Source organism: Erythrolamprus reginae, chromosome 1 (genome assembly GCF_031021105.1).
Source record: "Erythrolamprus reginae isolate rEryReg1 chromosome 1, rEryReg1.hap1, whole genome shotgun sequence".
NCBI classification, from domain to species: Eukaryota; Metazoa; Chordata; class Lepidosauria; order Squamata; family Dipsadidae; genus Erythrolamprus; species Erythrolamprus reginae.
Genome location: NC_091950.1, coordinates 137,265,368 through 137,290,769, shown reverse-complemented (window position 1 = coordinate 137,290,769; position 25,402 = coordinate 137,265,368). Strand labels below are relative to the sequence as shown.

Sequence of the window (25,402 nt, the reverse complement as noted above, 5' to 3'; positions counted from 1 at the left end):
CCATGCCCCCCTTCTCTGACCATTAAATGTTATGTGTGGATGTGACTGAGTTAATTGACTGCTTTTTTATGTAATGGGATCTTAGCATATAGTTTTAACTAATTAGATTTGTATACATATTGGTTTTTTGTACTGTATTCTGTGAGCCGCCCCAAGTCTTCAGAGAAGGGCGGCATACAAGTATAATAATAATAATAATAATAATAATAATAATAATAATAATAATAACAACAACAACAACAACAACAACAACAACAACAATTTTCCTTCAACATCTTTTAATGCAAATTGGTTGCTCTGGGGTGGAGCTCCATTTTCACTACCACACGGCATTCCCCCCCATCCAGACAGTAGCCCAACCCTGGCTACATCCCCACTGGCCAATGCTAAATTAAAATAGCTATTAGCATCGTCCATCCAGTATAAAGTAGCTTTCTTTTTTTTTTTAAGTGTTCATTTAAAGTTCATGCTCAGAATCACAGTTAACAATATTTCCTTTTGTTTCATCTTTATCACCTTTAAAAAAAAAATCAGCAGTCCAGCTAGTTTCTTTTTTTTCAGGCCAACTGAATAAACAAGTGTTCTCAAATCAACCATTTTTTCACCAGCAGATGGCACCATCATTTAATCCCCCCAAACTCCTTAAAACTTATTATAAATCCAGAAAAAAGAAAAAAGTTTAAAACTTTAGGTCTTTTAAATCTTTAAATTATTTTTAAATTCAGCTTTTCAATCCACAAGCAATCCAATTTTCTTCCAGCATGGGTTTTAGTTATAGATTTTCTACTCATTCCTCGCAAATTAAACAGTTCCAGTATCTATTTAGCAGCTTCCTACAGCTTCTCTGTATGCTTTCACGATTAAACACAAGGCACAGTTCTCTCTGGTTATTTTTAAATTCCTTTGGCAAAAATGCTCACCCAAATCATCAATTCTCTGTCTCTTCTTCCTCCAGCACAACACTTACATTTCCTTTTCTTCCCAGATGACTTCCATCTCTTCAGTTCAATCTTCCCATTACATAGTCGTCATGGCTAAGAGCAGCTAGCTGCTTTCGTACTGCTGCTGGTGGAGGCTATCGGTCAGCCCTCCGTGGGGTATGCAGACCCCAAAACAGATACCTGACCGGGTCCCCTTTTTCACTCCACCTTCAGGGAGGTTCTGGGCTGATTCAAAACTGAATCAGCACAGTGGGGATTCGGCGTTCCCTGCATGAGTGCAAAGAACGCAGTGTCGCTACAGTGCTTGACCATGCCCCTCTCTAGTCAAAGTGAATTTGATGGCACTTAATCAGTCAAGCTGCCAATGTTTCCTTCTCTTATTCAGACTTCAAAGGGCAATAATAACCTGAGAATGTAAGAATTTTCATTTATAACTTTGGGAGCTAACTTTTATCCTCCTAGCTTGGCATTTTTCTTCTTCTTTTTAAATGTTTTATTTTTATTTTAATAATGAAAAACAAAACAAAACAGAAATAAACATGCAAACATAAACAAGCACAGGATCAATCAACTTAATATGTTACAATTCTGTTTTCAACGATTCTTTCTTTTTCTTAGACGTTAATTTGATTCTTTTTTCATTTACAGAAGTCCTCAGTTCAAGTCATAATTGCTGAAAGAAAATTCTTTACACTTTCACTTGAAATATCATATTAAATTCCAGCTCTTCCTAACTATATTCTGAATGGAAAGAAAAATAGATCAAACAAACAAGCATGAAGAAACAATATTTATATGGAGTTCCTAGCAGTGTGATTCATGTCCATCCGTTTTCCGTATCATGCAATATATTTTTCCATTCAACCTATAATGAAAAACAAAAAACTTATTTTAATCTATCAAAAGATAAGTTCTCAGTAAGTCACCAGAATAAAATGAATTACATTCCATCAAATCACCAGGACCAGAAGGATTGCACCCCAAGGTTCTGAAGGAACTGGCAGATGAGCTCCCAGAACCACTGAACTATATCTTTCAAAGATCCTGGAGCACCAGAGAACTGCCAGAGGACTGGAAAAGAGTGATGTAGTTCCCATCTTCAAAAAGGGGGGGGAAAACCCCAGATCCAGGAAACTACAGACCTATCAGCCTGACCCAGTGAAGCGCTACCAAAAATTTTATGATTGTGGATGTGGCTTGCCAGTCATGTGAGCAGGTGGGAATAGCTTGATGATCATATGACTTGACCAAGGATTTTCCAAGAACCTCAAAACAATACCCATACCAATATGCTTGAAATAAGTAGGTCATCGAATTCACCAACATCTATAAGTGAGCAGCTATAGAATAGTAAAATGACAGAAACATCTCACTTAGAATTTTGAAAGCACATTTTGAGCACTGTCATAAAGGTGCCTTCATGATTAAAATGGCCACTCACAAAATAATCACTTACTCAAAGGCAACAATCTAAAGTGTTCCTTGCTTCTTTCACAGCCTAAGTGAATATGTTTAAGTTTAAGTTTATTGGATTTATATGCCGCCCCTCTCCGACAATATAAAAAAGACAATATATATCGAAATCCAAACAATTAAAATTCAAAGTTACAGCTAAAAAAACTAAAGCAATTAAAATACATATATAACCATTCAATCAACAAATACACTACACATTCATCGGCCAGGGGGGAGAATCTAATTACCCCAAACTTGGCAGCGTAGGTGAGTCTTTAGACCAGTGGTCCCCAAATTATGGCCCGGGGGCCGCATACGGCCTGCTGAGGCCATTTATCCGGCCCACAGGTGAATCTGACGGCCTGGAGAAACCCCCGTGGGCTCTGAACCCCGCCCGGCTTCTCTGGCTGTGTCCGGGGACCATGCCAATGTCCCCTGTAAGGCGTGCTGCCATGCACACAAAAACAAACCCCCATGCAGTCTTTTCCAAGGCTGCACTGGGGAGCTGCGCATCGGAGTTGGGGCGGGGAGCGACAAGGAAAGTGTGGGGAAGTCTTGCACCAGTGAAGGTTCGCACGTGCCTATGCACGCAAGCTCCCCATTCCACTGCCAGCCTGCCATGCACCTGGGGGGGGAGGCTGAGCACTCCGCCACGAACTTCAAAGAGGCTCAGCGGCCCCCTCTCCTTCCCCACTGCCTGTGTCTATCACTGGCGCCTCCCGCCAAGGTGGGGATTGCACCCAGAGGAGGTGGTGAGTCTCTGTGCCCACTCGCTGAGGCACATCCGAAGCCGGAGTGACAGCGACGAGAACGTCCCCCTCGATCTCATCTCATCCGAGGTAAAGGAAGGCCTGCCTAAAGCTGAGCCGGGCACAACACATACACATACGTGCACACACCTGCCTCCTCCTCCTCCGCTCCCCCGTGCGGCCTTGGAAAAGACTATACGGGGGGTTGTTTTTGTGTGCATGGCAGCACGCCTTACAGGGGACATTGGCATGGTCCCCGGACACAGCCAGAGGAGCCGGGCGGGGTTCAGAGCCCACGGGGGTTTCTCCAGGCCGACAGACTCACCTGCGGGCCGGATAAATGGCCTCAGCGGGCCGCATGCGGCCCCCCCGGGCCATAGTTTGGGGACCACTGGTCTAAAGACTCACGTACGCTGCCAAGCTTGGGGTAATTAGATTCTCCCCCCCTGGCCGATGAACGTATAGTGTGTTTGTTGATTGAATGGTTATATATGTATTTTAATTGCTTTTTTAGTTTTTTTAGCTGTAACTTTGAATTTTATTTGTTTGGAATTTAAGATGGCCCTTTTTAATACAGTCCACTGGGTGCTCGCTCCTGCCATTTTATCCCTCCCCTTTAATTCATTATTTAAATATTCCCCCATTGCATTAAAATTTGTTTTTCTGAAATCTAATACTTTGGTTGCAGTATAAAATTGCTCACAATCAGTTTTTACATCAAACCACAAACATAGATGGTCACTGCAACCTAATTTTTCTCCCACCTTAACCTCTGAAACCCAATTCCCATTCGTAAAGACTAAATCTAGAATATTCTCCCCTCTAGTCGGTGTCTTAACCAGCTGTGCCAGAGCTGCTCCTGTAAAGGCCTCTACTATATTCTTATTCTATATTCAGAGTTGCCCCCACCCTCCTAGCCTTTCGTAAGCTCCTTAAAACCTACCTCTGTCGTCAGGCATGGGGGAATTGACATGTTCCTTCCCCCTAGGCTTATAAAATTTATGCATAGTACGCTAGTGTGTATGATTGGTTTTAATTTGTTGTGTTTTTTAAAGTAATTTAAATATTGATTTGTCTTACATTGTATTGCTATTGCTGTGAGCCGCCCCGAGTCTGCGAACAGGGGCGGAATACAAATCTGATTAAACTTGAAACTTGAAACTTTTGCATGTAAGGGCACTGGGGATATTCCAGTCAACATCAGGCATGTTGAAATCGCCCATAACCACAATATCTCCCTTTACTGCCATTTGGGTAATTTCATCCACCATCTTGTTGTCATATTCCTCAGATTGCCCTGGAGGCCTATAGATCACCCCAATTCTAATGACAGAACCTTCTTTATTTTGCATGCAAACCCAGAGAGTCTCCAAATCTTTACAGATTTGAAATAGCATTTGAAATAGCATTGTTTTTAGACTTTCCTTAACATAAATGGCTACTCCACCTCCCCTTCTCTTTATTCTATCCTTCCTATACAGTGTATATCCTGGTATGGATATTTCCCATTCATTAGAATCCTTAAACCATGTCTCAGTGTTACTCATCTTCGGGGGCCGGGGGCCTCCCCCAGCGCAGCGGCTGGGAGGAGGTGAAGCTCAGGGATGAGTCCCAGGCCCAACGCCCCTGGCAAAAACATGGAATTTGGCAGCGTAAGGGACCCAGCGGTAGGGGGAAGCCCCCAGCATGGCAGCAGGGGAGGAGGCGAAGCCGCCTGCTGGAGAAGCGGCATGTTTGAAAAGCACGCCGCTTCCCTGGGCGCAGGCCTTGACGTCAGCCCAAAGCCCCCTCTCCCACCACCTCTACTCTTCTGTCCCAGTGCAGGCCGAGCCCCCCACCTTGCCCCCCTTGCAACGTGCTCCCCTCCTTCCTAATGGTAGTGGCAGCAGCAGCAACCATCCCCCCACCGCTACTTGCCGATGTCCTCGCTGCCTGGGCTCAGCAGCCGAAGGTGAGACTCAGGGAAAGGGTGAAAGTGCTTGATGGCACGGCCATCTTTTCCTGAACGGGCAGGGAATAAGGAAGTGGAATAGGGAGTGTGCGGTTTTTCAAATGAAGAAAAACCTTGTCGCTCCACGCCCCCATCTCTGACACCCGGGGGCATTATTGTGTGCGCCCCCACACAAGCGCGCACCTTAGAGGGATCATTGCTCCCAACCCCTCCAGTCGGCAGAGAAGGATACCATGGTCAATGGTATCGAAAGCTGCTGAGAGGTCAAGGAGCACCAGGATAGAGGATAAACCCCTATCCTGGGTCTGCCAGAGATCATCCATCAGTGTGACCAAAGCAGTTTCCATGCTGTAGTTGGGCCTTAATCCTGACTGTTGAGGGCCTAGATAACTGACTTCATCTAAGCACCATTGGAGCTGGAGCAACACTACCTTCTCAACAACCTTCCCCATAACGGGAAGATTGAGGCAGGACAATAGTTGTTAAATACTGCTGGATCCAGGGAAGGCTTCTTGAGATGGGGTGCACGAGTGCCTCCTTGTAGGGACCCAGAAAGGACCCCTCCCTGAACAAAATGTTGGTAAAGCTCTGGGTCATCTCCCTGCTGGCCGAGACCAGCCAGGAGGGACACGGGTCCAATAAGCTGGTGGCGGAACTCACAGCTCCAATGGCCTTATCCACTTCACCAGATCAAACTCCTCCCAAAGAGATGGACTAGGCCAAGCCCTTGTCATCTCAACTGACTCGTTGTCAGCCGACACTGCCTTTCAACTGGAGTCAAGGTCTGTCTGGATCTGAGTGATTTTATCTGTGAAAAACTTGTTAAAGTCCTCAGCACTACCTGTAAGGGTTCATCAATTCCCCCCTGATTAAGGAGGGAGCAAGTCACCCTTCTGCAGATGCAATCAGGGCAACATTAAACAAGCATCTTATTGCTCTGAGCACCACTTTGTTAATCTCCCTATGACCTTTTACAAGTATTCGGTCAGATTCGGATTGACTTCTCCAACGCTTCTCTAGACATCTGTTCTTACGTTTCATCCCCCGGAGTTCCTCAGTGAACCAAGATCTCCAGGGCCTACTGCCACAGAGAGATTGCAAAGGCACAATTCAGTACAGAGCCTCTGCCACTGCCATATTCCAGGTTGCAGCAAAAGACTCTGCCGAAGTGTGTGCAAGCGAATCCGGCAGAATCCTAAGCACCCTCTGAAAGCCCTCTGGATCCATCATGCATCTGGGGTGGAACCTCCTGATCAGTTCCACCTCCCTGTGGGGGAGGATTGGAGTCTTGAAATCCAGCTGTAGTAGAAAATGATCTGACCATGACAAAGGCAAGATATCTAAGCCCCTGAATTTCAGATCATTGATCAAGTGCTCTGAGAGAAATACCATATCGGGAATACCTTCATGAGTCAGGCCCTGAAATACTTCAGTGAGGTCCATGGTTGCCATGGTGGCCGCCTTTGCTCTCCCCGCCGCGCCTGGGGCTGCCTGCCTGCCTGCTGCCCAACGCCGAGGATGCCCCGCGCCCAGCCCGGCTACGGCAGCAGGCAGGCAGGCAGCCCCAGGCGCGGCGGGGAGACCAAAGGCGGCTTCGGCCCGGCCCGGCGGGGAGAGCAGGCAGCCCCAGGCGCGGCGGGGAGACCAAAGGCGGCTTCGGCCCGGGCGAGGCCTCTTCTCCTCCGGGAAGCCGCGCCTGCCGCGCAACGCCGCCTAACACCGCCTGCCCGGAGGAGAAGAGGCCTCGCCCGGGCCGAAGCCGCCTTTGCTCTCCCCGCCGCGCCTGGGGCTGCCTGCCTGCCTGCTGCCGTAGCCGGGCTGGGCGCGGGGCATCCTCGGCGTTGGGCAGCAGCGGGAAGAGCCGCAGCCTCCGGAGCCGGCCAGCCGGGCGCCCCCAGGACGCGCATCGCGGACCGGCCCCGCCATGGCGCAGGAGGGATGGAGGCCGGGCCCGACGGGCAGCCGCGCCTGCCGCGCAACGCCGCCTAACGCCGCCCGCTCGGAGGAGAAGAGGCCTCGCCCGGGCCGAAGCCCGAAGACGAGCCGGCCCCGGTGCCCGGGACAATATAACACATACCCCCAAAGTAAGACACAGTGGGGCTTTTGGGGGTAAAAAGATAGTAAGACACTGCCTTACTATCGGGGAAACACGGTAGGTCCAACTTCACAAAGAGGGATTTGCAGCACGGTATCTCAGGAGCAGCGAGCCTGCATAGATTGGTGGTCTTCTTGGCTGTGATAGCCACTCCCCCCCCCTTTCCTTGGGGTCAGAGCTGGTGTACACCTGAAACCCAGCTGGGCACATTTCAGAGAGAGGAACCCCTTCCTCTGGGCCCAGCCAGGTCTCAGTCACACATACCAGGTCGGCCTCCTCATCGAGGAGTATATCCTGGATGAGGTGAGCTTTATTCACAACCGACCTGGCATTAAGTAGCAGCAGCCGGTGCCCAGGGTCTAGATTCTGCTTGTCATCAGCACCCTGGGTTGAGTTCATGGAGCCGGAACAAGGGATTGGTTTTAACAAGCGAGCTGTTTTTCCCTGGGAGCGGCCTACCCTATGTCTCTCACTATATCTGACTCTACCCAGCAAGACCAGGATCTTCTGGCCCTCTGTCACCCCAGAGATGGGTTTCCCCAATCCTCCTGCCTCTACATCGCTAAGCAAACTGATTCTTCCATTCATAACATTCATCCCAATCATACTCTCTGTCCAATCATTCCCAGTCATCCAGCTTAAAATTAACCCCAATAAGTTAATTAAAAATAGCAATTAACAATATAAAAACCCCAATATTAGAACAATTCTCCCTTCTTACCATGCTTTCCATCCATTCATACTCCATTTATCTGTCCCTAAATTTAACCCTCCCCCAAATTAGTTAAAAAGATTAAAAATATAAAAGCATTAAAATATTAAAACAACAGTTAATATAATTTAATCAATAATTAATTCATTAATTCATTCAGGCCAGGATCTAAAACAGATATAACCCCCAGCTCAGCCAAGCCACAAGATCTTTCATTGGGGATATGAATTGTCCCCTCTTCAATAGATCCTTTCATAAGTCCGATCCTGTGCTCTTCTCACATAGGTGAGTTCTTAAATAGGAAATCTGTAAGAGTTCTTTTTCAAATCCCTTCCCTCTTGGTTCAATGTCTCTAGCTGTTATAATGAATTCAGTATCTCTAACGATTATAATGAAAATAATAGTAGATATAGTAGGGAGTGTTGACATCCACAACCCCTCTTCCCTACCACCCCTCAAAAGAGAACTGTCTTGAAATCTGCTGTTCTCTTCAGGTCCTTTTGTCCGGAAATGAAATTTGAGACCCTGTAAAAAAAATTCCCTGCATATCTAAAACTTGAAATTACATGACTTTGTCTTATTTGAGGGGTTCTTTCTAAGGGAGGTGTTGTAGAATTGACGAGACAGAAGCCAGCACTTTAGATGAAGGAAAGGTTTATTGCGCAGGTTCAGGCACAAGATAACAAAATAAATGGCCTGAACCCCGAATGGGTGTCAGAATCATTCTTTTATACCCTTGGAATACACAGTAGCTTGGGGGAGCATAAGTTGCCATATATGGTTATAACAGTTTGTGGAAAATAACAGTTTTCGATATATATCATCAGTTGGCATGTGTACATGGGAACATCCTGTTTCTCCTAACATAAAAAGAGGATCTTTATACCCACACAATAGCACATTTCCAGTAAGAAAGTCCCCCTCCACATTTTCCCTACTTCCTTATCGTAGCTGCAGCTGCTGATTATACAGAAAGCAATAATAGCCAAGGTTATAGTGACCTGAACCAAAGCCTTGGGCCTTCATCCAAGTTAACTTTGGTTCACCCATTTACTTTATTCCCCCCTTTGCGACTCTTCTTCCTCAGCAAGGAGAGTCGCATACTCAGTTTCCGCAGTTTCCGCATCCAATGCAGCATATTCAGCTTCATTACGATCTTTAGCAAATTCCCACATAGCCATTACCTGAGCAGTAGCTTTACGCTCAGCCAGCAATGATAAGCTATTGAATATAGTCCTAATGAAGACAGGTAAGATACAAGGTAAAAGTACACAGCCCACAGCAATCAACCCAATAAATGCCACTATTGCCTGTAATCCAGGCAACTTAGGAAACCAAGTACCGAACATATCTTTTAAATTAATGCCCTTCCATACCTGGTCTGGATTATGGGTCAATTGTCGTATCTCCTTAGTGAGCTGCTTAATCACCTTTCCAGTATCATCTATCTGTAAGCAGCAATTGGAAAGATTAAACTTCCCACAAACTCCTCCCTCCTTCGCCAGGAGGTAATCCAATGCCAATCTATTTTGATACACAGCAGTCCGAAGCTTGGTAGAGGTTTCCGATAGATAATTCAAAGCAAAATCTATCCTCCTTCCAGACAAGTCAAGGACTGCCTGTAGCCTAATGATCCTATTTAACATATAAACCGGTGTCCGGTATCCCCAGGACCCATCTTCCGCCCACGTAGCCTTCCCATATGTACACACAATCCTTTCTGAACTCCAAACCTCACTTTCCTCATATGCAGCCAAGGTCTTACATGGGAACCCAGAAAAGGTATTATCCTGGCTGTCCGTGTTCTCTATATCTCGCCGTCTTCTATCGCGTGGGCCAATGGGTTCATACAGGGGGACACCTAACATTTGGCGAGTCGCTATCGGCAATAAGAAAAATGAAGGTTTAATCCAGCCTAGCACACAGGAGCCAGACCAATTACTAGGTAGGGCTTCATAGGCTATCTTGCCACATATCCAATACATATTCTGAGGAGCTACCCATTCTTCTCCCTGACCTACAGACCCAAGGTATTTAAGATTAGTAGTATCAAATTTCACAGGTTTAGTAGCATTCCCCGGGGAAATCCACTTTTCATAAGCTAAATCCCAAAATCCCAAACAAAGCAAGTGTCCAACATTCACACTACCCATTCTCGTAAATCAATTTCTACCCACTAAGTTAGTGGTTAAAGTCCACATGGTTCCTGTCACTCTTTCCCTTTTAGTTATGTTGCCAGTAACAGACAGATTATTAAAAACAAGGGGCTCTGCCTCCAAGGCCTCCCATGGCCATTGTTCCCCCATATTCGTCCCTCCACACACAAAACAATTCCTAACAGTCAGTGTCTTTGCTACTTTCTCAGCCATTTCAACAAACAAATTTATGGCTGTGTCACTGATTGGCAGGGGTTTTTCCAGTTTCCTAAGGGAATCATAAACAGACCACCCCAAGGTTCGCACTTCCCCTGCAACCACCTTCCACATTTTAACTGAGAGATAGGTAATAGGATCCCTTCCTAGCCCATTTATGCCAAAGGCAAACGTAGTTCCTGAGGGAATAGAACGATCAACCTCTATCTGTACAATGTTTCCAAAGACTCTCCTAAAAGATATTATATATTTACACCCTTTATAGATCTTCCCCGCCAGACCTCCAGTATAAGCACACACACAGTTATGAATACATACATGATTAGCATCAGCAAAGCATAAAAGCAAGATTAACATAAGTACCCCAAAACCCCTTGACCCCTTCATCCCAGCCTCTCCCGTGCGTTGAAAACCAGCTTCCGGTGTGGTTTAGCAGGGGGGGGGCTTTGTCTTCACCACTGTGCGATGCAGACCTATTGCCGGTAAGGTCCCTGCAGAGTGGTCTCCCTTTAACACGCAGCCTTTTCTCGATAGCCCAGTTATATTTGTACACAACACATATGCTAAAAGCAAAGCGTGTAGCAATTAATATACCCAAAGCAAAATTTCAATTTCATTGGATGAGCAGTTGGCTGCACGCTCCATTCCTCATCTGCTGCTTTCGTCACTCGAGTCCAATATATCCAAAATTTGGACTCGGCTATCTTAATAGCAAGGGGAGATGTCATAATTACGACATACGGACCCTTCCATCTCCCTTCTGATGGTTCCTGTTTCCAATGTTTCACCCACACCCTATCCCCTGGCTGAAAAGTATGGCACTTAGTTACAAGTCTTGGGGGGGGGATTGTTCCAATACATAATTTCGGATTTTTTTTTTTATTATTTTTTTTTCCTACATGTTTCTCCAATTCCTGTACCATTTCCATTTTCCATACTCCCCCCTTATGTCCCAATTCAGGCCATCCAGCCAGATCTCTCCTCTGAAGTGTTGGAGGGCGCCCAAACATCAGCTCATAAGGTGAAAGTCGGTGCTGCCTTCTTGGAGCACTCCTTATGGGATAAAGAGCCAATGGTAGAGCGTCCGGCCACCTCAAATGGGATTCCGTACAAATTGTGCCTTTTTCCGAAACACCCTATAACCACACTCCAACAACCATACAAGTAAAGCATTAGTGTTGTCCCAACATGATTCCTCTAAGTGTCCTGTACCCAAAACATCATCTACATATTGCAATATTGTATCCCCTTGCTGTCTAGGTACATAATATACCAAATCCTTAGCCAAAGCTGTCCCAAACAACGTCGGTGAATTTTTAAAACCTTGAGGTAAACGAGTCCATGCATACTGCCTCTTAGCCCCCATCTCTGGATTCTCCCATTCAAAAGCAAACAGCGGCTGGCTAATTGGATGTATTGGGATCGTAAAAAATGCATCCTTCAAATCTATCACAGAAAACCACTTTGCCCTCGGTGGAATCAAACTCAACAGTGTATAAGGGTTGGGCACTGCCGGGTGAATGGTAACTGTCACACTATTTACCACCCTCAAATCCTGCACAGGCCTATAAGATCCATCTGGTTTCCGTATTGGCAAAATCGGGGTATTCCATGGGGATTGAATAGGGACCAAAATTCCAGCTTTTAAATACTTTTGGATACAATTATAAATTGCTGCTATTGCTTCCCTGGAACAAGGGCGCTGCCTAATGTTCACAGGAGTGGCAAGCGGTTTCACTTCCACTATAATGGGGGGGTGATGCGAGGCAAAGCCGGGGGGGTTATCTTCAGCCCACAGACCAGGCACCGCAAACCCCCTCTACTTTTCTGACACCGCCTGCTCCACTTCCTTAGCCACCATCAATCTCCACATTGTCTCAGGGCGATGACTAAGCGTTAAAGATTGCCTTCCCTCATTAAACGAAATAGTAGCTCCTAATTTATTCAATAAATCCCTGCCCAGCAATGGCACAGGGCATTCCGGAATATACACAAACTCATGTCTGAGCTCAGAACCATTAAATTCACAGGTGACTGGGTTCAAAATTTGTCTCCCGACTACCCGTCCAGACACCCCCTGAACGTCTCCACTCACTTTGTCCCCACTGTGCCCCCTGTGGGCATTCCCATTTCCAATGTCCTTCCAACTTGCATATCGCACATTGATTCGGTCCCAAACCTACCCTGCCTTGAAAACCAGCTCTGCCCCGAAACCCAGTCCTTCCTGGAAACCCTGCCCTTCCTTGTAACGCCACCGCCAACAACTCAGCCTTCTTATGCATCCGTGCATCCTTTTCCTTCTTCTCCACCTTATCCCTATTCACAAACACCTTACGTGCCACTTCTAACAACTCTGTAGTATTCTTTCCCAAAGCTCCTTCTAACTTTTGCAACTTTCTCCCTTATATCTTCATAGCTCTGAGCTATAAACCTCTCGTTCAACATTCTTACATTATCCTCCGATCTCGGGTTCACTTGCGTATACATTTCATATGCTTCAATCAAACGCTGAAGGAAGCTCTCTGGGCTTTCCTCTGACCCCTGCATCACCAATCGCTCCAGCGCCCCTCTCACGACCTGCCCCATATGCCATTCCTTCGCCACCCCCTTCCCTTTTGGCGGGCCCCACAGCCTCTCCTTCCTCATCATCTGATAATGCAGCAGCCGCTGCCATCTGTGCGTTATCTACCGGGGGTGACACTTGTGCGTATGGTGGGGGCCTGATTATTTCCTCCTCAGCCTGCCCCAACACCTTCTTCTTAAAGTCTGACACCTTCGGTTCTTGCCTTTTCACAATTCCCTTCGCAGTTCCTCCTTTACTCAGCGTATTCTTAGCCTTTTCCTTCCGTGGTCTAGCCACACACAAACGTACCATTTCAGCCTGACATTGCAAAAGCTCCCCTGGCTTTTCTGCCACCGCATTTTCCCATGCCTCTATATATTGCAACTGATTGGGGTACTGCTCCTCATTTACAACTATCTTTCCCCACACATCATCTATAATTTGGTCTTTAAACGTTCCCTCCGGTGCCCACCCCACCCCCAAATGAGGCCATTGTTGTTGGCATAAAAAACGCAACCTCTCCTTAGTTGCCCTAGGGCGGGGGGGGGCTTGTAATCACTATGACTGAAATAAGTATCAAAACCCTTCAGCATGCATTCCAGTGGGGTACTGGGAACGCTTCCTCCACCACCCATTCTACCCTAACCACACTACCTCCGGCCCACAGTGCTGGACTTTCCAACAGTCACTGAAGGGAACCGCGAAGGTTTAACCACCCACACAACCTACACAGACTTCGTTAGGACAATCGCCCCGAGTCCAGGGGGGTGATCAGACCCCCTCTTCGATCTCCAAATGAGACCGGTACCACTTGAATTTACAAATACTCGCCTGCAGACGTCTTCCCAAACCTTCCTGGCCAGGATACCAATCCGTTCAGACCTCCTTTCCTTCCCTCAAGGGATCTTGGGCTCACCTTCAGCTCCGTCGGTCCCAGCGGGGTGTCACTGCAGTCTCCCGGAGGCTTGCTCCCCCGTGGCGCCTGGAGAATATTCAGCAGTGGCCCCCGGATGGGCCCGAGGGGTCAGGCTACCCTCAGCGAAATATCGCCTCGCTTACTGTCCCATCTGGGTCGCCAGAAAATGTTGTAGAATTGACGAGACAGAAGCCAGCACTTTAGATGAAGGAAAGGTTTATTGCGCAGGTTCAGGCACAAGATAACAAAATAAATGGCCTGAACCCCGAATGGGTGTCAGAATCATTCTTTTATACCCTTGGAATACACAGTAGCTTGGGGGAGCATAAGTTGCCATATATGGTTATAACAGTTTGTGGAAAATAACAGTTTTCGATATATATCATCAGTTGGCATGTGTACATGGGAACATCCTGTTTCTCCTAACATAAAAAGAGGATCTTTATACCCACACAATAGCACATTTCCAGTAAGAAAGTCCCCCTCCACATTTTCCCTACTTCCTTATCGTAGCTGCAGCTGCTGATTATACAGAAAGCAATAATAGCCAAGGTTATAGTGACCTGAACCAAAGCCTTGGGCCTTCATCCAAGTTAACTTTGGTTCACCCATTTACTTTAGAGGAGGGATTTGTTGTTTAGTTTTTGCTGGGTGAAACTACACTTGTTATCCTCCGGGTCCTTTTAGATCCAGAGAAAAAAAAGATTGGTTTTACCTACTGAAAGTGTTTTTTTGAATACTTTTTTTCATTAGTATACTAATTTGAACATTTCTGAACACAATGAAATGAAAAAAATAAGGATTATTTGTATATTTTGCTCATATAAGCCCACAACCACGGCTGTGTGGAATTTTTTCAATATTTAGATTTATAGAGATATCACTTACATCACTTACTATAGTGTATTTACAGTACATTCTGGATATTTGGGGCCCTCACACAGGCCTTCCTATTCTCATAGGAATTAAAGGAATGTATGACAGTGAAATGTTTTCAAGGGAAAAAACAAAGTCCAGTTACATTTTGGGAGAGGAGGGGGAAGCACTTTTGGGACAACCATAACCTGGATGACTGAGAATATCCATGGACAAAACCATGGAATGTGTTTTATAGGCACTAAATGAAATGTGATTATGTGTGGCAAATCCTCTCCCTGAATACATTTCCAGAGTTTTAATATGAAAAAAATGGTTCCATAGACCAAACTGAAAGGAAAAATAACTGCCACTTACTTTAGTGTCTCTATTGTACATTCTGCTTGTTTGAGCCCATCACACAGCACTTCCATTATTTTGTCATCTAGGTTATTGAGGAACAGAGTTAGCTCTCTCAAACTCTGGTTTTTCCTAAGTACTTCTGCAAGTTTCCTGCTGCAGGATTCTGTCAGGATCTCTCCAGCAAGGCTAAACAAAAATGTGAAAAAAGTATCATTATCTTCTGATAAACAAGCCTGGAATATATTCTTTTTTTAAAAAAAAATATTTTTATTGATTTTCAAAAGGACAGGCAACATTAAAAAATTTAAGGAGCTACCATTGCTCCGCTTGCCGTAGAAGTCTAACTAATACAGAAATATTAAAAAAAACTAACTGTAGTCAGATCAAAACAGAAAAGCTACACATGTAAGTTACATTCTTATTAAATTCTACTCTATATTTATAATATTAAACTTATTAATTAAATTTCTTTATATTTTAAGATATTCTATACTTATACAAAAAGAAAGGGAAAAAATTATTAGTAATACAAAAGAAAAAGAAATGAAAGAATATACACTTCTAAGTTAGCTATACTATTTACTATTTCATTCTATCTTATACTTAATTGTTAATACCATTTTAAAAATTCCACCAGTCATATACTTTATTCCATATTTTATAAAATTCTGTTTCAGTTTGATTATTTAAACGTTTGGTCATCATATCTAGTTCTGCACATTCTATGATTTTTTTAAATACTTCAGTGTCTTTTGGTATTGTCTTTTCTTTCCATTTCTGTGCAAATACAGTGATACCTCATCTTACAAACTTAATTGGTTCCGGGACAAGGTTCTTAAGGTGAAAAGTTTGTAAGACGAAACAATGTTTCCCATAGGAATCAATGGAAAAGCGTTTAATGCGTGCAAGCCCAAAATTCTCCCCTTTTGCCAGCCGAAGCGCTCGTTTTTGCACTGCTCGGATTCCCCTGTGGCTCCACTCCATGGGAAACCCCACCTCCAGACTTCTGTGTTTTTGCAATGCTGCAGGGGAATCCCAGCATCACAAAAATGGGCGCTTCGCTGGCAATGGAAGTCCGGAGGTGGGGTTTCCCAGCAAAGGGAGCATCAGTGAAATCGCAGCATCGCAAAAACACCGAAGTCCTCAAAACCCCACCCCTGGACCTCTGTGTTTTTGCGATGCTGCGATTTCACTGAGGCTTGTCTCGCTGGGAAGCCCCACAACCAAACTTCCGTTGCTAGCGAAGTGCCCGTTTAAACGAGTGCTTTGCTGGCAACAGAAGTCCGGAGGCGGGGCATCCCAACGGCGGTGGTGGGTTTGTAAGGTGAAAATAGTTTGTAAGAAGAGGCAAAAAAATCTTAAACCCCGGGTTTGTATCTCAAAAAGTTTGTATGATGAGGCGTTTGTAAGACGAGGTATCACTGTACTATTCTAGCTGCAACCAATAATACGTTTCTTTTTTATACTTTGTATTTGAAATACCCAATAAAAAGAATTCAGGAGATTTTTTAATCTTCTCCTTTGTTATTTCATTTATCCAATTCTCTACTTTGTTCCAAAATATTTTTGTCTCAGAACATGTCCACCATGCATGGTAATATGTACCAATTTCTTTTTTACATTTCCAATAAATAGGCGATACAGACGGAAACATTTTGGAAATTCTATATGGTGGAAGGTGCCATCTGTAGAACATCTTAATTTGGTTTTCTTTAAAGGAAATTGATTTTGTTATTTTCCAATTATACATCCATATCTTTTCCCATGTATCTAAGTTTGTCTCTTTGCCTAAATTTTTGCACCAACTAATCATATTGTCTTTCAATATCCAACCTATCGTTCTATAATTTAATAAGTATTTATATACATTTCCAATTATTTTTGCTTGATTTTGAAATAATAATTTACTCAGTACATTATTTTCTTTTTTAAAGATATAAGTCTTTACATCTGTTTGATATCTAGAACTGATCTGCAAGTACTGCCACCAATCTAAGTCAATACCTAAATCATATAATTCTTGTTTTGTTCTTAATTTAAATTGATTATCTAACAACTCCCTGTATTTCCAAGTCTTACCTTTTTCTTTAAGATTCGGGTGTGTAATAGCTTCAATGGGTGAAACCCATTCTGGCATTACCAAAAAATGGTTCTTCTTTATTTCATTCCATATGTTGTATCCTGTAATGGCTACCTTGTATCTCTGTAAATAGTTTGTTCCTTGTTAAAGCGCTGTCTGAGCTAGAATCAGGAAGTCGCTCCTGATTGGCTCAGACGCGGCTGCTCTTGCTTTGCCGGGAACCGCAAATGTATAAAAGGAGCGGTTTCTCCCAAGTAGAGCAGACGGTACTAGCTGAAAGTCACTTACCTTTTCTGAGCTGAATAAAGGTACCGTTCTCTCCTAACCCTGCCTCTGGGTTTATTTCACTGGCGACGACGGACGAAAGAAACCACGCGTGCAACATGAACAACCTCCAAATCGGCCGGGCTCCTGAGTTCTTCGATCCCGAGAAGACTTCCTGGGACGACTACTTAGCCAACTTCGAGATCTTCCTCGAAGCAGCAGGAATACAGGACGCCAACGCCAATCGGAGACGGGCCATCTTCCTAAACTACTGCGGTCCAGAAACCCGCGCCCTCGCCCAGACTCTCACCGACCCGCTGCCAGCAAGATCCGTCGCTTGGGACGTCCTGCAAGCCAAGCTCGCGAGCCATTTCAAGCCAACAAAACCAGCCATGGTTTTCTGGCACCAGTTCTCCAGAATGGCTCAGCGCGAAGCGGAATCAATCAACCAATTTGCAACGCGACTTCGAACGGTGCTTGCGAAATGCAAGTTTGGCAACCCGGAAGCTCGCCTCACCGATGCCTTAGTCTTTGGCATGAGAAACGCCTCGGTCAGGAACAAACTCCTCACCGAAGACGAACCGACCCTACAAACAGTGATTAAGCTAGCAAAAACCGCAGAGGTCGCCGACGCCACTGCTAAAGAGCTGATGGATCAAGAAAGGAAAGAAGTCATCGCCAAGATAGACTCCACGTTTTCCCGCGCCGAGGACCCAGACGACCTCAGCCCACCAGCTCGCAACGAGGACAGCTGTTTCCTGCTGCAAGACCAGCCGAGACAACACAGATTTCCTCACCCCGCCGCCCCCTGCGCCGGCTGCTGAGGAAACCATCAGCGCCAACTATGCCCCTTCCGGGACGCCATATGCCGCCGCTGCAACCGACGCGGCCACATCGCTGAAGCCTGCAGAGCATCTGCACCGGAGGAAACCTTCTCCACTCCGCGCCAGCAACGACCCCAGAGTCAAACACCTCAACCGTGAGAAAACTGACCTTTCCGTTTTTCGGGCCGAAAGAACTACTCAGCCGCTAACCGCGACTACTCAAGAGGTAACACTCAATTTTCCGTGAATAACACGGCAACAAAAAATGGGGGCAAGATTGTAATTTCACTACTTCTAAACAACAAGCCATGTTCTATGGAGCTTGACACGGGGTCTAAATACACCATTATGCCGTGGGAAAAGTTTAAATTGTACATGCCTAGCCTATCTAAATCTGAGCTATTGCAAACCTCATTGGTAATTAGAGATTTTCAAGGGGGGATAATCTCTGTTCTGGGCAAAGTGAATGTACCTATCGTGTTTAAGAATGTTAAATATACCCTGCCTATGATTGTTGTTACAGGGGCTAAGCACTCTCTCCTGAGGTTGGCTTGGATGGAACCTTTGGGAATTGAAATTTCTGGTATTTGTACTGTTAACTCTGATAGCATGCCTAACTTTTTACAAGAGTTCCCTGAAGTGATTAGCCCCACCCTGGGATCGTATAAAAGGCCCCCTATCTCGTTTTCTATTGACCCCAAGGTCCCGCCTGTCCGGCTCAAACCTCGCAGGGTACCCCTTCCGCTCCTCCCCAAACTTGACCTGCAGCTGGATAAGCTCATAAGCCAAGGCATTTTAGTTCCTGTGGAGCAGGGACCTTGGGAAACACCCATAGTCACGCCTCTAAAACCAGATGGCTCCTTAAGAGTTTGCGCTGACTATAAATCTACGCTAAATAAAGCCCTCCAACACCACCCTTACCCCATTCCGGTGGTACAACAACTCCTGCACTCCCTGGGGGAAGGAAAGAGGTTTGCAAAGATCGATCTCGCGCAAGCTTATCAGCAGTTGCCTGTCGATGAACCGACAGCAAACGCGCAAACAATTGTGACCCACAGGGGTGCCTTTAAATGTACCAGATTACAGTTTGGAGTAAGCATAGCCCCAGGGATATTCCAAAGCATAATGGAACGTTTGTTATCTGGGATAAATGGGGCCATTCCCTATTTTGATGACATCTTAATTGCAGGGGAAAACCAAGAACAGCTCAACAAAAGAATAAGGGAAGTACTTCAGAGACTTCAGGACAAAGGGTTAAGAATTAAGCCTGATAAATGCATCTGGGGAACCAACAGTGTAGAATTCCTAGGTTACAAAATCGATAAGGAAGGTATCCACCCCACGACTGAGAAACTGAGAGCCATTAGAGAAGCCCCAGAGCCACAAAATAAGACTGAATTGCAAGCTTTTTTAGGCCTTCTTAATTTTTACTCCGTTTTTCTAAAACAGAAGGCAACAGCAGCAGAGCCTCTACACCGTTTACTACAGAAAGAAACCCCTTGGACATGGGGGAGATCTGAACACGAAGCCTTTGTGCAAACAAAACAATTATTAACTTCTAAAAGTGTGGTAGTCCAGTATAGTACTTCGCTACCCATCAGGCTTAAGTGCGACGCTTCCCCTTACGGCGTGAGAGGAGTCTTAGCTCACGTTTTGCCTAATAATACAGAGGCCCCAATTGCTTTCTTTTCCAGAACGTTGTCCAATACTGAAAGGAATTATAGCCAACTAGATAAGGAGGCTCTAGCTTTAGTGGCAGGGGTGAAGAAGTTCCATAATTACCCCCAACAAGCCTACTCCTCCATTTATGTCTCCAAGACTAATAAGATGGGCCCTTTTCCTCTCAGGATACCAGTACGAGCTCATCCATAAAGGGGGTAAAACCATCAACCACGCAGATGGTCTCAGTAGGTGCCCCATGGCAGAGTTAGTGGAGGACCCTGCCCCATCTGCTGATGTCTTAATGACAGAACTCGAGGACAACCCACTAACTACTGCAAAGGAGGTGGCTGCACACACGCAGCAAGATCCAATCCTAAAACAAGTGGTAAACTGTGTACTTAAGGGATGGCTAAATGATTCTGTGAAACCTGAATTGTGTGACTACAAAACCAAAAGACTAGAATTGTCATATGTAAAAGGTTATCTGTTGTGGGGGGATAGAGTGATCATTCCTAAAAGCCTAAGGGTAAAGGTACTCAAAATGTTACATGTGGGCCATCCTGGGATTGTCAGGATGAAGGGCCTAGCTAGAGGGCACTTATGGTGGCCAGGTTTGGATGCTGATATTGAAAACTGGGTAGCCAAATGTGATCCATGCCAAGAATCACGGCCTAACCCCCCCAAAACAACTCCAGCAGAGTGGGAGCAACCTGCGGGGCCATGGTCCAGGATCCATATTGATTTTGCAGGGCCAGTGGGGTCACAATACTTCTTAATAGTAGTTGATGCATTTTCCAAATGGGTGGAAATCATAGCAATGAACAACATAACCACAAGTGCCACCATCAAGGTGCTGCGCAGGCTGTTTGCTACCCATGGTTGCCCTGATATCCTAGTGTCTGACAATGGGCCGCAATTAACGGCCAGGCAGTTTGAATTGTTCTTAGATAATCTAGGAGTCATACATGCACTCATCTCGCCTTACTCGCCCTGGGCTAATGGCTTGGCAGAACGCTACGTTCGCGTGGCTAAGGAAGCATTGCGCAGGTCAGGCCCTGGAGATGTACAACTGAATTTGGACCAGTTTTTGCTAACCCAGCACATTACCCCAAACTCTCACACGCACGTAAGCCCTGCTGAGTTACTAATGGGAAGGAAACTAAGGTCCCCACTAGATAGGCTACACCCAAGGTTTTGTACTAATAACCCAATGTATGTAAACCCTGAAAGACAAATGTATTTGGGACAAAATGTGTTTGTAAAAAATTTTGATGGGGGTGTAAACTGGATGAAGGGAATTATTGTTAAACAAACTGCTCCTAAAACATATATTGTAAAATTGGAGGATGGTCGAATGTGGAAGAGGTACATTGACCACGTAAGGAAACGCATGGAAAACTCCCTGGAGCAAACCGATGACACAGACGCTCCCATCTCAACAGACTTTAACACGCAACCCGACTTAATAGACATTCAAATGGACTTATCAGGTCAGCGAGAATCCTCCAGCGACGCCGAACCATCTTCCTCCTCCGAAGCCAGCGTTGTGCCTACCAGGCCGAATCAGCAGGCTGGAGCCCAAAACAGGCCCCAGCCGCGCCGGGGGAGCAACAGCGAGCCGACCTCCACCGTCGGTAGCGAGGACGCAACTGAACTGCGCAGGTCGGAGCGAGCCTCGCGGAGACCCGGCAGATTGGATGACTTTGTCACATGGCTTTCGTGATGGATGTATCCAAACTAAGGAGGGAGGGGTGTTGTATCCTGTAATGGCTACCTTGTATCTCTGTAAATTGTTTGTTCCTTGTTAAAGCGCTGTCTGAGCTAGAATCAGGAAGTCGCTCCTGATTGGCTCAGACGCGGCTGCTCTTGCTTTGGCGGGAACCGCAAATGTATAAAAGGAGCGGTTTCTCCCAAGTAGAGCAAACGGTACTAGCTGAAAGTCACTTACCCTTTCTGAGCTGAATAAAGGTACCGTTCTCTCCTAACCCTGCCTCTGGGTTTATTTCACCATACTTCTATCAATGCTTTTCTAATAATATTATTTTTAAAATATGAATGTGTTTTTAATTTATCGTACAATATAAATGCATGCCAACCAACCATCAGGTTGTGGCCTTCTAAAATAAGCATCCTTTGGTTTTCTAAGGTCAACCATTCTTTTATCCATGTCAAGGCGGTGGCTTGATAATATAATTTCCAGTTTGGGAGGCCAAGGCCTCCTCTTTCCTTACGATCTTCTAATGAATTTTGTTTTATTCTTGATTTTTTACCTTGCCAAATAATTTTTTTTATTATCTTATTTAATTTGGCGAAAAATTTCGATCCTGGGTTTATTGGGATAACTTGAAAAAGAAACAAAATTTTAGGGTGGATATTCATTTTAATTGTAGAGATTCTTCCTACCAATGATAGTTGCAAATTACTCCATATTTCTAAATCTTTTTTAATATGACTTAATAATTTTAGATAATTATCATTCTTCAGAAATGCAGCTTTGGAGGTCATCCATATCCCTAGATATTTCACTTTTTTTGTGATTTTCATGTTTGATAAATCTCCTAAATACTTTCTTTGTGTTTCAGTCATATTTTTTGTTAATATCTGTATCTTTTCTTTGTTTATTTTCAATCCTGCCACTTTCCCATATTCTTCAATAGAATTTATTAAGTTTAAAATATATTCTGTTGGTTCCTCCAAAACAAACACCACAACATCTGCAAATGCTTGTGTTTTATAAGTTTCTTTTTTGATCTTCAATCCTTTTATTTCCTTATCTGCTCTTATTTTTATCAACAATACCTCTAATGTTAAGATAAATAATAGCGGCGATATTGGACAACCTTGTCTTACCCCTCGTTGTATGTCTACTTTTTTGGTCTGTTCACCATTTATTATAATTTTAGATGTTTGTTCTGTATATATAGCGTCTATTATGTTAAAGAACTTTGTTCCTACCTCCATCTTATTTAGTTGTACTTTCATAAAGTTTCAATCTACATTATCAAATGCCTTTTTCGCATCCAAAAATATAAGCGCCATTTGCTTTTCTGGATGTTGCTCATAATATTCTAATGTATTTACTATTATTCTTAGATTATTTTTGATTTGTCTCCCTGGTAAAAATCCATTTTGATCACTATGTATCATATTATTTATAATACTTTAAAGTCTATTAGCAAATATTGATATAAAAATTGTATAATCTACGTTTAATAGTGAAATAGGTCTATAATTTTCTACTTTTTCTTTTTCCGTGTCAGCTTTATGTATTAAAGTTATTAAAGTTTCTGACCATGTTTTTGGTAATTTACCTTCCATCAATATTTGATTATATGTCTCAAGCATATTTGAGAAAAGTATTTCTGTGTCCAATTTATAAAATTCAGCTGGTATTGCATCTGGGCCAGTCGCTTTATTATTTTTTTGTATTATTTTTGTATTATTTTTCTTTATAGATTGTTTTAATTCCATATCTGTAATAGGTTTATTTAGTCTTTGCTGTTGTGTAGCTCTATTTTTTCCAAATATTTGAAAATTAAATCCTCGCTTATTTCTTCTTTCTTGTATAATTGTTTATAAAATTCCAATACTACTTCCTTTTTATCTTCTATTCTATGTTTTATTGTACCCTTTGAATCTATCAACTTTTTTATAATTCTATTTTCTCTCTCTTTTCTTAATTTATATGCCAACCATCTTCCAGGTTTATTAGCGTGTTCAAAATATTCTTGTTTTGCTCTTTTTATCTTTTCTACTATTGGTTCTTGTTCTATTAATCTCAATTTGTGTCTTATTAATTCTCTCCGATTTTTTAGCTTGTCACCCTTGTCCTCTTTTTGCATTAACATTTCTAGTCTTTTAAGTTCTCCTAGTAATTTTTCATCGTATTTTTTCCTCTATTTTTATTTTTTGCTACAAATGATATTGGGGTTTTTTTCAATATATTTTTATTAATTTTTTAAAATAGACAAAACTGACAAACATACATTTAACATAAAAATGGGGTTGTATCTACCCCGCTTATTCTAGAAGTAAAATTTCAATACAGAAAAAGAGTACATTTTAAAAAATACTTAAATTCAACTTTATTGTTAACCCACGTATATATGCTTTAGTTGTATCCCATAGATTTTGAGGGGTAGTATCAGTATTTTTATTTATTTTTTTAAAAAGCTCTAATTCTTTTTCTATCCATTTTTTGTACTGTGGGTCTTTTATTATAGTTCTATTCATTGCCCAATTATTTGTTTTCCTTTTCCCTTTCCAATATATAGATAAAGGGTTGTGATCTGCCCAAGTATTTGTCTCCACTTCTATTTTACTAATTTGTTCCATTGTATGGGTAGGGGCCCAGACCATATCAATTCTAGACCAACAAGCCTGGAATATATTCTTAGTGAGAATGAAGTGAATGTTTTTCTGAATGGCAACTGACCTGCCTCCCCCTGATATATTCCCAGAATATTAATGGTCAAGAACAGTTGTGCAGATCAAACTGAAAGAGGAAAAACATTACTTACTCTAGTGTCTTTACATTACACTCTGGATGTTTGAGGCCCTCACACAGCACTTCCATTGCTTCGTTATCGTCATTGTTGAGATACAAGTATAACGTTTTCAATCTCTGTTTTTTCCTGATAACTTCTGCAAGATGCCTACTGCTAGATTTGGTGATGACCCCTTCACTAAGCCTGCAGAAAAGGAGGAAAAATAACAATCATCTATACAAGCATGCAAATACAAGTATACAATTGATTATCTTAGGAAAAATAACAATGATCTATGCAAGCATGCATATACAAGCATGCAATTTATTATCTAAGGAATTAAAGGAATGTATGGCAGTGAAATGTATTCAAGGGAAAAAACAAAGTGCAGTTACATTTTGGGAGGGGAGGGGAAAGCACTTTTGGGACAACCATAACCTGCATGACTGAGAATATCCATGGACAAAACCATGGAATGTGTTTTATAGGCACTAAAGGAAATGTAATTATGTGTGGCAAATCCTCTCCCTGAATACATTTCCTGAGTATTAATTGCCAAAGGATGATTCCGCAGAGCAAACAGAAAGGAAAAATAACTGCCACTTACTGTAGTGTCTCTACTGTACATTCTGGTTTCTTGAGCCCATCACACAGCACTTCCATTATTTTGTCATCTAGGTTATTGAGGAACAGCGTTAATTCTCTCAAACTCTGGTTTTTCCTGAGTACTTCTGCAAGATTCCTGCTGCAAGATTCTGTCAGGATCTTTCCATCAAGCCTGCACAAACGTTTGAAAAAAGTATTATCTTCTGACAAACAAGCCTGGAATATATTTTAGAGAGAATGAAGTAAATGTTTTTTCTGAATGGCAACTTAAACTGTTTCCCACAGATATATTCCCAGAATATTAATGGTCAAAAACAGTGGTGCAGATCAAACTGAAAGAGGAAAAACATCACTAACTTTAGTGTCTTTACAGTACACTCTGGATGTTTGAGGCCCTCACACAGTGTCGGGATTAGGAAGACCCCTACCTTAAACAAGGTGCTCAGCCCGTGAGGAATGAGCCAGGACCTTCCAGAGGAGATGGATATTGAAGTACAGACAAAGCAT

The 25,402-nt window shown here is 43.6% G+C and overlaps 1 protein-coding gene across 1 annotated transcript; it reads right to left on the bottom strand.

The window, feature by feature from the left end:
• Window positions 1–261: 261 nt before the first annotated feature.
• LOC139163506 (ribonuclease inhibitor-like) lies at window positions 262–25,402 on the bottom strand. The gene is made up of 5 exons (XM_070744352.1): window positions 25,392–25,402; window positions 24,897–25,067; window positions 24,323–24,493; window positions 14,988–15,158; window positions 262–1,806 (listed from the first exon to the last, which is right to left on the bottom strand). The coding sequence occupies exons 1-5, from the start codon at window positions 25,400–25,402 to the stop codon at window positions 1,746–1,748; spliced, it is 585 nt and encodes a 194-aa protein (XP_070600453.1). The 3' UTR covers window positions 262–1,745.